The 13373-nt window shown below is 49.4% G+C and overlaps 1 protein-coding gene across 5 annotated transcripts in view; it reads left to right on the top strand.

Annotated features, from left to right (window-relative positions):
• The window catches only part of LOC115171352 (microtubule-associated serine/threonine-protein kinase 1), a 64006-nt gene that overhangs the window by 34209 nt on the left and 16424 nt on the right, over positions 1-13373 (top strand). For all 5 annotated transcript variants that reach the window (XM_029728080.1, XM_029728081.1, XM_029728085.1 and 2 more), the window contains 5 exons: positions 9273-9509; positions 10353-10562; positions 11154-11255; positions 12981-13113; positions 13245-13312. In XM_029728080.1, coding sequence (XP_029583940.1) covers positions 9273-9509; positions 10353-10562; positions 11154-11255; positions 12981-13113; positions 13245-13312 — 750 coding nt within the window. The remainder of the gene's footprint in view (positions 1-9272; positions 9510-10352; positions 10563-11153; positions 11256-12980; positions 13114-13244; positions 13313-13373) is intronic.

Genomic DNA, 13373 nt, shown 5'->3' on the forward strand with positions numbered 1-13373 from the left:
ACGAGGGGTTAATACGGTAATAGGAAGGGAGTTGCAACCGATAACACACCTCGTTTATCCTCCTCAGGACTTTGAAGGGCCCCACACACTGCGGCCCCAGCTTCCGGCAGGGCACGCGGAGGGGCAGGTTCCGGGTCGAGAGCCAGACCCTGTCTCCCGGTGCGAACACGGGCGCCTCACTGCGGTGGCGGTCAGCACTCCTCTTCTGCCGCGCACTGGCCTCCTTTAGTGAGTCCTGGACGGCTCTCCAGGTCTCCTTGGAGTGCTGGACCCAGTCCTCCACCGCAGGAGCCTCGGTCTGACTCCGGTGCCATGGTGCCAGGACCGGCTGGTAACCTAACACACACTGAAAGGGTGATATGTTAGTAGAGGAGTGGCGAAGTGAGTTCTGGGCTAACTCAGCCCAGGGAATATACCTCGCCCACTCCCCTGGCCGGTCCTGGCAATACGACCTCAGGAACCTGCCCACCTCCTGGTTCACCCTCTCCGCCTGCCCATTGCTCTCGGGGTGATAACCGGAGGTCAAACTGACCGAGACCCCCAGCCGCTCCATAAACGCTTTCCAGACCCTGGATGTGAACTGGGAACCTCGATCAGAGACAATGTCCTCCGGCACCCCATAGTGCCGGAAGACGTGGGTAAATAGGGCCTCCGCAGTCTGCAGGGCCGTAGGGAGACCGGGCAATGGGAGGAGACGGCAGGACTTAGAGAACCGATCCACAACCACCAGAATCGCCGTGTTCCCCTGAGAGGGGGGAAGATCTGTCAGGAAGTCGATGGACAGGTGCGACCATGGTCGTTTGGAATGGGGAGGGGCTGTAACTTCCCTCTTGGTAGATGCCTAGGAGCCTTACTCTGGGCACACACCGAACAGGAAGAGACATAGGACCTCACGTCCTTAGCTAAGGTGGGCCACCAGTACTTCCCCCTTAGACTCCGCACTGTCCTCGCCTCACCAGGATGACCCGCAGTGGGTAGCGTGTGCGCCCACCGAATCAAACGATCACGAACACCGAGCGGCACATACATGCGCCCCAAGGGCACCTGCGCAGGCGCAGGTTCTAACACCAATGCCCGCTCGATGTCCGCGTCCACCTCCCATACCACAGGTGCCACCAGCCTAGACGCTGGAATGATGGGAGTTGGATCGATGGGCCGGTCCTCCGTGTCATAGAGACGGGACAGCGCGTCGGCCCTAGTATTCAGGGAACCCGGTCTATAGGAGATGGTAAACCTAAACCGGGCGAAGAACATGGCCCACCTCGCCTGACGTGGATTCAGTCTCCTCGCTGCCCGGATGTACTCCAGGTTTCGGTGGTCGGTCCAGATGAGAAAGGGGTGTTTAGCCCCCTCAAGCCAGTGCCGCCACACCCTCAGAGCTTTGACCACTACTAGCAACTCCCTGTCCCCCACATCGTAGTTACGCTCCGCCGAACTGAGCTTCTTCGAAAAGAAAGCGCAGGGGCGGAGTTTCAATGGCACACCCGAGCGCTGTGATAGCACGGCACCCACCCCAGCCTCGGACGCGTCCACCTCCACTACGAACGCTAAAGACGGGTCCGGGTGCGCCAACACGGGTGCGTCGGTGAACAGCGTCTTCAACTTCTTGAAGGCTCCGTCCGCCTCCGTCGACCATCGCAAACGCACCGGCCCTCCCTTCAGCAGTGAGGTAATCGGAGCCGCTACCTGGCCAAAACCCCGAATAAACCTCCGGTAGTAATTGGCAAAGCCTAAAAACCGCTGCACCTCCTTCACCGTGGTTGGAGTCGGCCAATTATGCACGGCCTTAACGCGGTCACACTCCATCACCACCCCCGTGGTGGAAATGCGATAACCCAGAAAGGAGACGGCTCGTTTGGAAAACTCACACTTCTCAGCCTTAACGTATAGGTCATGCTCCAGCAGTCTACCAAGCACCTTGCGCACCAGGGACACATGCGCGGAGCGGGTGGCGGAATATATCAGAATGTCATCGATATAGACTATCACGCCCTGCCCGTGCAGGTCCCTGAGAATCTCGTCAACAAAGGATTGAAAGACGGCTGGAGCATTTTTCAACCCATACGGCATGACGGGGTACTCATAATGGCCTGATGTGGTACTAAAGGCGGTTTTCCACTCGTCTCCCTTCTTGATACGCACCAGATTATACGCGCTCCTGAGATCCAGTTTTGTGAAGAACTGTGCTCCGTGAAATGATTCCACCGCCGTAGCGATGAGAGGTAGTGGGTAACTAAACCCCACCGTAATAGCGTTTAGACCTCGGTAATCAATGCACGGACGCAGACCTCCCTCCTTTTTCTTCACAAAAAAGAAACTCGAGGAAGCGGGTGAGATGGAGGGCCGAATGTACCCCTGTCCCAGGGATTCCGTGACATATGTCTCCATAGCCGCAGTCTCCTCCTGTGACAAGGGGTACACGTGACTCCTGGGAAGCGCAGCGTCAACCTGGAGATCTATCGCACAATCCCCCTGTCGATGAGGTGGTAATTTAGTCGCCCGCTTTTTACAAAAAGCGATCGCCAAATCGGCGTATTCAGGGGGAATGCGCACGGTGGACACCTGGTCTGGACTCTCCACCGACGTGGCACCTATGGAAACTCCTAGACACCTACCTGAACACTCCTCTGACCACCCCTGGAGAACCCCCTGTTTCCACGAAATACTGGGATTGTGACCAGCCAGCCAGGGGACCCCCAGCACCACCGGAAACGCAGGCGAATCAATAAGGAAAAAACTAATGCGTTCCTTATGATTCCCCTGCGTTACCATGTCCAGTGGCACCGTAGACTCCCTGACTAACCCTGACCCTAATGGCCGGCTATCTAGGGAGTGCACAGGGAAAGGGGAATCTATCGGCACCCGCGGAATGCCCAGCTTAATGGCAAGTCCACGGTCCATAAAATTCCCAGCTGCGCCTGAATCGACTAGCGCCCTATGCTGGGAAGAGGGAAAAAATTTAGTAAACAAAACAGGTAAAAACACGTGACCAACAGGGGGTTCTGGGTGAATCTGGTGCTGACTCACCTGAGGTGACCGAGAAGTGTTCTGCCTGCCATCTCGACTCCCAGACTGGCTCCTCCAGCACCGGTCGGCCGTGTGTCCTCTCCAACCACAGCTGGTGCAGGAGGAGCCACCTCCTCCGGTGCCCCTTTGCACGGCCCCCCTACCTCCATAGGGGTAGGGGCGGGGGTGCACGGGGGTGGAACGGGCAGGACCCTCTCCGAACGCCCGCAGGCAGCCAGCAAATTGTCCAGTCGTGTGGACATATCTATGAGCTCGTCCAGGGACTGAGCTGTGTCCCGACAGGCCAGCTCCCTGCGGACGTCCGCCCGGAGACTGCAGCGGTAGTGGTCTATGAGGGCCCTGTCGTTCCACCCCGCCCCAGCAGCCAAGGTCCTGAACTCCAGCGCGAAGTCCTGGGCACTCCTCGTCTCCTGCCTGAGGTGGAACAGCCGTTCACCCGCCGCTCTTCCTTCCGGAGGGTGGTCGAACACGGCCCGAAAGCGGCGGGTGAACTCTGGGTAGTGGTCCCTCGCCGAGTCTGGACCGTTCCAGACCGCATTAGCCCACTCCAGAGCTCGGTCCGTCAGGCAGGAAACGAGGGCACTCACGCTCTCCTCCCCCGTGGGAGCAGGTCTGACGGTGGCCAGGTACAGCTCAAGCTGGAGCAAAAATCCCTGGCATCCAGCCGCCGCCCCATCGTACTCCCTCGGGAGCGCCAAACGAAGCGCGCCAGAGCCAGACGTCATGGGGGGCGAAGATGGCTGTATCGGGGGAGGTGGAGGTGGAGAGAGGATACCACTTCTCTCCCATCGGTCCATCCTCTCCATCATCTGGTCCATTGCCGATCCGATGCGATGGAGGACTGTCGTGTGGTGGAGTACGCGTTCCTCCATCGAGGGCAGAGGAGTGGCTGCTGCTCCCGCTGATTCCATGCCTTTTATCTTGGTGCGGGATTCTGTTACGGCTTGGTAGTCGTGGAGGAGGAATGAGGCGCAGGAAGCAGCGAACACAGGGTAGTGGTGTTTTTAATATACACTCACACAAAAAACAAATGTTCCCACACACAGGGGAGAAAGTACATACGGCGTCAAACAACATCGACACGAACATAAGCCGTCTGTCAAAGAAACAATCATTAATCCCGCACGAACAGGAGCGGGCCAGCTAAACTAAATAGCCCCTTTAATGGCTAATTGACCACAGGTGTCACAAAATAAAAAAAGGGAAAAGCAAAAGGGAATCGGTGGCAGCTAATAGGCCGGTGACGACGACCGCCGAGCGCCACCCGAGCAGGAGGGGGCGCCACCGTCGGTGGGAATAGTGACACTATATCAATGGTTCATTTTCTTCCCCTCATGTGTTAAACTGTGGAATACCGCAGGGCAGCTGCCTTGGGCCACTTCTTTATTTAATATATACCAACGACCTTTCCTATGCCCTAGCTGAAACTCAAGCTACTATATTTGCAGATGATACTACAATTTATGCAGCAGGACAATCGGTTCAACAGGTACAGCAAGCTTTACAAGGAGATTTGGAGAATATCAGGGAGTGGGTTTGCCAGAATAAACTTGTTTTAAACACCAAGAAAACCAAAGTTATGTTGGTCTGTTCCACTAGGAAAAGGCCAAAACAGCATGGGATACAATTAAGTATGGGGGGACTACAAATTGAAGAAGTGGCAGAAACCAAACTATTGGGAGTGCAGCTAGACAACTGCTGATCATGGTCGTCTCAAATAACTAATCTATGTAAAAAAAAGTATTAAAACAGCATGTATAATCAGAAGGATAGCTAAATATTTACCAGGAAAAATTCTTAAGCAAATAACACAAGCTTTAATTGAGAGTCAAGTGAACTACTGTTCTGTGGTCTGGGGAAATGCATCATCAAGTGAAGTTAGGAGGCTGCAGATTGCACAGAACAAAGCAGCAAGGATTGTTTTACGGTGGAGATATGTTTTTTCTGTTGCAGTCATGCGCAATGTTCTTGGTTGGTCATCAATCGACAAGATAATTGAAAAAAACATGCTTATTTTATTTCATAATATATACTGCTCAAAAAAATAAAGGGAACACTTAAACAACACAATGTAACTCCAAGTCAATCACACTTCTGTGACATCAAACTGTCCACTTAGGAAGCAACACTGATTGACAATAATTTTCACATGCTGTTGTGCAAATGGAATAGACAACAGGTGGAAATTATAGGCAATTAGCAAGACACCCCCAATAAAGGAGTGGTTCTGCAGGTGGGGACCACAGACCACTTCTCAGTTCCTATGCTTCCTGGCTGATGTTTTGGTCACTTTTGAATGCTGGCGGTGCTTTCACTCTAGTGGAAGCATGAGACGGAGTCTACAACACACACAAGTGGCTCAGGTAGTGCAGCTTATCCAGGATGGCACATCAATGCGAGCTGTGGCAAAAAGGTTTGCTGTGTCTGTCAGCGTAGTGTCCAGAGCATGGAGGCGCTACCAGGAGACAGGCCAGTACATCAGGAGACGTGGAGGAGGCCGTAGGAGGGCAACAACCCAGCAGCAGGACCGCTACCTCCGCCTTTGTGCAAGGAGGAGCAGGAGGAGCACTGCCAGAGCCCTGCAAAATGACCTCCAGCAGGCCACAAATGTGCATGTGTCTGCTCAAACGGTCAGAAACAGACTCCATGGGGGTGGTATGAGGGCCCGACGTCCACAGGTGGGGGTTGTGCTTACAGCCCAACACCATGCAGGACGTTTGGCATTTGCCAGAGAACACCAAGATTGGCAAATTCGCCACTGGCACCCTGTGCTCTTCACAGATGAAAGCAGGTTCACACTGAGCACATGTGACAGACGTGACAGTCTGGAGACGCCGTGGAGAACGTTCTGCTGCCTGCAACATCCTCCAGCATGACCGGTTTGGCGGTGGGTCAGTCATGGTGTGGGGTGGCATTTCTTTGGGGGGCCGCACAGCCCTCCATGTGCTCGCCAGAGGTAGCCTGACTGCCATTAGGTACCGAGATGAGATCCTCAGACCCCTTGTGAGACCATATGCTGGTGCGGTTGGCCCTGGGTTCCTCCTAATGCAAGACAATGCTAGACCTCATGTGGCTGGAGTGTGTCAGCAGTTCCTGCAAGAGGAAGGCATTGATGCTATGGACTGGCCCGCCCGTTCCCCAGACCTGAATCCAATTGAGCACGTCTGGGACATCATGTCTCGCTCCATCCACCAACGCCACGTTGCACCACAGACTGTCCAGGAGTTGGCGGATGCTTTAGTCCAGGTCTGGGAGGAGATCCCTCAGGAGACCATCCGCCACTTCATCAGGAGCATGCCCAGGCGTTGTAGGGAGGTCATACAGGCACGTGGAGGCCACATACACTACTGAGCCTCATTTTGACTTGTTTTAAGGACATTACATCAACGTTGGATCAGCCTGTAGTGTGGTTTTCCACTTTAATTTTGAGTGTGACTCCAAATCCAGACCTCCATGGGTTGATAAATTGGATTTCCATTGATTATTTTTGTGTGATTTTTTTGTCAGCACATTCAACTATGTAAAGAAAAAAGTATTTAATAAGATTATTTCATTCATTCAGATCTATGATGTGTTATTTTAGTGTTCCCTTTATTTTTTTGAGCAGTGTACATCATTTAAAACGGCCAAGTTCTATTCACAATGGTAATCAGTTGGTAAGAGACAGACATTCCGTAAATACTAGGAATAGATTGTCCACCATCTATGCGTTATCCGGACAGAAAAGAGAAATAGGCAAAAGAACATTTCGATTTAGAGCAATAAAGAAATTGAATAAATTAACTGAGCAAACCAGAAACCTTTCAATATATAAATTTAAACATTTAAATATAATACACAGAAATGTTGTGGGATTACAGTAAATTAAGAATCCATATTTTTTAGATTATTTATTGGTTCATTATGTTAGTATATTATGTATGTTTGTTATAGTGTGTTATATGTGAAAATGTATTCGTATATAAATTGTATTTTAATATTTAAGGACTCTTGGAAGATTAGTCCAAATGGGGACTAAAAGAGATCCAAATAAAATCAAAATCAAACACTATGGCACACTCTTACTGTCTCTGTCTCCTTTCTCTTTCTAACACTATGGCACACTCTTACTGTCTCTGTCTCCTTTCTCTTTCTAACACTATGGCACACTCTTACTGTCTCTGTCTCCTTTCTCTTTCTAACACTATGGCACACTCTTACTGTCTCTGTCTCCTTTCTCTTTCTAACACTATGGCACACTCTTACTGTCTCTGTCTCCTTTCTCTTTCTAACACTATGGCACACTCTTACTGTCTCTGTCTCCTTTCTCTTTCTAACACTATGGCACACTCTTACTGTCTCTGTCTCCTTTCTCTTTCTAACACTATGGCACACTCTTACTGTCTCTGTCATTGCCTCAGGGTCTTCTTCAGTTTATCTCTCTCATTCACACACTCATAGACACACACACATACCGGCACACACATCATCTCTACCCACGTTTTCTCTGTCTTTGATTCTCCTCCCTCAGGTCTCTCTCTCTCTCTCTCTCTCTCTCTCTCTCTCTCTCTCTCTCTCTCTCTCTCTCTCTCTCTCTCACTCTCTCTCTGTCTCTCTCTCGCTCTCTCTGTTTTTCTCATTATGTAACACAAAATCAGAGGCCTGGGGACTCCTCTCGTCTGGCCAGTGAGAGAGGGAGGAACAGAGGAGGGTAGCTAGATAAGTACCAGACCGGTGGGATAAGAGAGGAGAGTAGAAAAGAGGAGAAAATAGATATGGCAAGTACACGCTCTTCGGTGCCCAATTCACCACAGGCTCAACTTAGCTAAATACCCCCACTGGAAATAATACGTCAACAAACAACACATATATATCTGAATGAGCCCAGACATGGAACTTAGTATGGAGCTGGTAGGGCGGCTTCAAATCAAATCAAATCAAACTTTATTTGTCACATGCGCCGAATACAACAGGTGTAGTAGACCTTATCGTGAAATGCTTACTTACAAACCCTTAACCAACAATGCAGTTCAAGAAAGAGTTAAGAAAATATTTACCAAATAAACTAAGTGTAAAAAGTAACACAATAAAATAACAACAATGAGGCTATATACAGGGGTTACCGAGTCAGTGTGCGGGGGTACAGGTTAGTAGAGGTAATTTGTACATGTAGGTAGGGGTGAAGTGACTATGCATAGATAATAAACAGTGAGTAGCAGCAGTGTAAAAAAACAAATTGGGGGGGGGGGTTCAATGTAAATAATCCGGTGGCCATTAGGTTAATTGTTCAGCAGTCTTATGGCTCGGAGGTAGAAGCTGTTAAGGAGCCTTTTGGTCCTAGAATTGGCGTTCCAGTAGCGCTTGCCGTGCGGTACCAGAGAACATTTTTTGGGCTTTCCTCTGACACCGCCTAGTATATACTGTAGGTCCTGGATGGCAGGAAGCTCGGCCCCAGTGATGTACTGGGCCGTACACACTACCCTCTGTAGTGCCTTATGGTCAGATGCTGAGCAGTTACCATACCAAGCAGTGATGCAACCGGTCAGGATGTTCTCAATGGTGCAGCTGTAGAACCTTTTGAGGATCTGGGGACCCATGCCAAATCTTTTCAGCCTCCTGTGGGGGAAAGGGTGTTATCGTGCCCTCTTCACAACTAGTACCAGTCCTACTACAGAGTCCCCTCCTCTCCCCTGGACTGAGTCTGATCATGGCTATGGTGGAGACAGATCCATTTGGGAGTGAAAACTGTGCTTTTTCAATACCCTGGCAGACATATTGAGAAAGCAGCATCGATGAATAACAGAACATTTATAACCATGAAATTCAGTGACAGAGATAATCTTCCGTCCTGCCATCCAACCTTGTCCTGGTTGTTTTAAGCAGGGATGCCAATTGGGATTGATTTGGGATTGATCCTGTGGTTAGTGGTGAATGTCAAGTCCCATTGCTTTGAGTCAGCAGATAGATGAGTCTGTGTCTGATAGAGACAGATTAATGTAGCAGACCCTGGTGCTGTGCTCACTTCATTAGTGTCTCTCTCTGTCTCTCAGAGGTGAGACAGATGGATTAGGTTAACTGTCCCCACTTCCCAGTATAGCCACTACCAGAGCCACCAGAGTACATTAGCTATGGTTCTGGCCAATACAAAAAATGGATTTCATGTATGAGAGAACATCAATTTTCATCCTCTTTTGTCTTCTGTCCAACACCTCCACTCTTCCTCCCTTCTCTTTCTCCTCCTTCTCCCTCTCTTCCTCCCCCTCCAGTCCTCCAGCTCGTCTCAGGAGCGGCTGCACCAGCTGCCCTTCCAGCCCACCATGGACGAGTTGCACTTCCTGTCCAAGCACTTTGGCAGCACGGAGAGCATCACCGACGATGATGGGGGCCGCTGCTCACCACACATGCGACCGCGCTCCCGCAGCCTCAGTCCTGGACGCTCCCCCTCCTGCTATGACAATGAGATCGTCATGATGAACCATGTGTACAAAGAGCGCTTCCCCAAAGTAAGACATGACACACACACACACGCACACGCACACGCACACACACACACACACAAAACATAATTGTCTCTCGCACTTTCAAGTGCAAGTAAGGATAAGGATTGGTTAGAGCAGACTGGTATCGAAAGGAAGCAGGTTATGGTGTTTGCTCAGTGTGGTACTGTATGTCAGAGAAAGAAAACTGTCTTCTGTCCTCCCGGGTGGGGCAGTGGTCTAAGGCACTGCATCTCAGTGTTGGCTGTGCCACCAGAGACTCTGGGTTCAAGCCAAGGCTCTGTCGCAGCCAGCCGCGACCGGGAGGTCCATGGGGGGGTGGACAATTGGCCTAGCGTCGTCCGGGTTAGGGAGGGTTTGGCTGGCACGGATGTCCTTGTCTCATCGCGCACTAGCGACTCCTGTGGTGGCTGGGCGCAGTGCGTGCTGACACGGTGTTTCCTCTGACACATTGGTGCGGCTGGCCTCCGGGTTGGATGCGCGCTGTGTTAAGAAGCAGTGCGGCTTGGTTGGGTTGTGTTTCGGAGGACGCATGGCTCTCAACCTTCACCTCTCCATGCGGGAGTTGTAGCGATGAGACAAGACAGTAACTACTAACAATTGGATACCACGAAATTGGGGAGAAAAAGGGGGTAAAAAAAAATAATTGGAAAACTCTTCTAATGAAATTGAGGGGAAATGAGGCTGTCTCTTCTCTGATTTGTATGTCAGGAGTTATGTCTACTTTTAAACAGGTGGAAGTGAGAATGATGGAAATACCACGGCTCAGTGAACTATTGCAGTTTTGAATGTAAAATATGAAATGGGTAGAACTCTCCTGACTCTGTTTCCTGTATCTCCCTCTCCCAGGCCACGGCTCAGATGGAGGAGCATCTAGCAGAGTTCATCAATGCCTTCTCCCCTGAGAGCGTGCTGCCGCTGGCCGACGGGGTCATCAGCTTCATCCACCATCAGATAGCAGAGCTGTCCAGGGACTGCCTGTCCAAAGCTCACGAGGGCCTCATCACCACTGTCTACTTCTTTGAGCTGCAGGAGAACCTGGAGAAGCTGCTCAATGATGTGAGTCACAGAAGCACTGAAACTATAAGGCTAAGATGTCATGATAGGGGCCAGGACAGGTCAGTTCTGGGGTTATAGAGCTGCCCATAAACCAGTCTTATGTTGCAGTGTATAACATCAGCATAGCCCTGAGTGGAATTGTTGAATGGGAGCCACATTGTCTCAATATCAGGCTCTTCTCAGGTCTGGGTGGCCTAGCTGCAGGCTGCTGAGAGGCACATTTAGTTCCTATCATCTCATTTCAAATGACAGCACTACGCCTTTCAGTAGGATAAGAACGAGTAAAATAGTAAAATAAGGCTAATTGTGTAATAGTGTGTGATTTGTCTGAGCAAATAGAAGCTATCAAGGAACATCATCTGCACCCCTGGTTTGACGGGTTGATTAAATTGGTCTGATTATTCTGGGTTGCCAGTATTCTGTTTGATTGGATTCGTTTTGCCTGGAATGTGACTGATCTCACATCCAATGTTGCTGCCAAGCTTTGATTTATTTAGTCGTTTTCTGTCTGTCGCTGTCTGTCTCTCTCTCTCTCCCTCTCCCTCAACGTTTCTCTCTCTCTCTCATCCTCTATCTATTTCTCTCTCTCAGGCGTACGAGCGATCAGAGAGCTCAGAGGTGGCCTTCGTCACAGAGCTGGTGAAGAAACTCCTCATCATCATCTCTCGCCCAGCAAGGCTGCTGGAGTGCTTGGTGAGAGCAGAACACAGAACTCTCAACACAATCACAGTCATGGTAATGGTCATGGGAGTGTTCACATTCACGGTCCATGGCCCCACTAATTATTTAACAAACCATATCCCTGGCCTGGACTAAAGACAAATTCATTTCCTTAAATAAATAAATATGAGCACAAACAGTCATTATAAACAGTTAAACAGGGGGTTTATTACACAGTAGGGCAAAAATACTGAGCTCCAACTAAGCACCTTGATAAAAGGCCCAATCTGACTGGCTAGCCATTCCATTTGCATTTAGATTAAAATTCCATTTGCCTCGCTACAGTATTACAAATACCAGCGGTCCCCTGAAGTGCCGTCTGAGCCTCACAGACCGTGACTGTGTCATTTAAAGTTTGAGCCTGTGTGTGTAGCCCAGACTGACTCAGGGTCTCTGGCAGAGCAGTAGTCCTGTCCTCTGGGTGAACGCAGCCGGCAGGCCTCATGAACTTGGCTTCCATCCAACCTTTTTATGTGCGTAAAGGACATGTTGGATAAAAAATGTCATGACAGGCCTGATGGAAATGTTAGTCAAGCCCTTCCAAAAAAAGATTGCAATTTTGAAACTGCTGTAAAAGTGCAGTAACTGCAGTTGACTGTGGTATTTTGGATGCAGTAATTGTAAAATAACTGTAGTCTACTGCAGTTGAACTGCAGTTATACTGCACTCTAACTGCTAAATTACTGCTGTAAATAAAACAGTGTTATTTTGGACGCAGTATTTGCAGCATACTGTAGTTATACTGCAGTCTAACTGCTAAATTACTGCTGTAAATAAAGCAGTGTTATTTTGGACGCAGTATTTGCAGCATACTGTAGTTATACTGCACTCTGACTCTTTTATGCTCAGATTTTTAAATAATAACCCATCAAATGGAAGTTAACTTGCAAGAGTCTTGCAATGACATGTTGTATGGTCCTCCCACTACAACTCGTTGGGGAAGCATGCAGTTTATTAGGCTACAGATTAAATGATTTATGATGAATTTCACAAGGTGGTGAAAGTGCAAGGTCATGAGCTTGATGATCCTTTCCAATAAATATCTAGGGTCTTATTCTGGTGACATCATCATCGATGCTTGGGTGCTGTTTGACAAATAAAAATGATGTCGCTCTTTTGTCCACAATAATCTCATCAACTCAATTCTGGACCTCGAAGACAGTTCTACTGCATTATTTTCATTGTTCCCCTCTAATCAGAGACTGATTTAGACCTGGGACACCAGGTGAGTGCAATTAATGATCAGGTAAAACATAAAACCAGCAGGCTCCGGACCTCGTAGGTTAAGAGTGTAATACCCATGATGTAGGCTATGCGTGTGCTCTAGCCAACAGCACGCAGGGCACAGATACAGTACTGTGCCAATACCAGAGTGGGCACACTCGCTATATAAAACATTTTGAGTGAGAAAATCATCAGTAGAGTTGACAATGTGATGGAAACCCATTTAACTAGTATTTTATATTTGGTACATGCATAGCTGCGGGAAGTAGGGGTGCTGAGGGCCCCCTTGAAAAATCTGAATAATTATTTGAAAAAAATGTCTTCAAAAAAGTAGTGCACTGGGCCTTTACTAATCCAGTATTAGCGGACTGATATAGCGTCTGTAGTGCGGGCAATAAAATTTGTTATATCTTGATTAAAGTAGTGTTATACCTGTGTCACACTGAATGTTGTCCCCCTGTTCCTGTCCCTCAGGAGTTTAATCCAGAGGAGTTCTACCACCTGCTGGAGGCAGCAGAGGACCACGCCAAGGAGGGACACCTGATGAAGACGGACATCCCTCGCTACATTATCAGCCAGCTGGGACTGACGCGAGACCCTATAGAGGGTGAGCGAGAGAATGAGTCCGAGAGAGAGAGAGAGAAAGAGGAAGCCTTGACTTGTGTTGACTACTGTTGCTCTCTCACTCTATGTATTGCTGAAATGCAGCTCATATGTACTCCCTCTGTATGTCCCCAGAAATGGTGAACCTGGACAGCTACGACAGTGAGGGACCTCTCACCCCAGAAACAGACGACTCAACAGAGGTGAGAACCTTGTCCCTCCTCCACCTCTTCCCAGCCCACCCACCATCAACCCCCCTCTCCC

Source organism: Salmo trutta, chromosome 32 (genome assembly GCF_901001165.1).
Source record: "Salmo trutta chromosome 32, fSalTru1.1, whole genome shotgun sequence".
NCBI lineage: Eukaryota > Metazoa > Chordata > Actinopteri > Salmoniformes > Salmonidae > Salmo > Salmo trutta.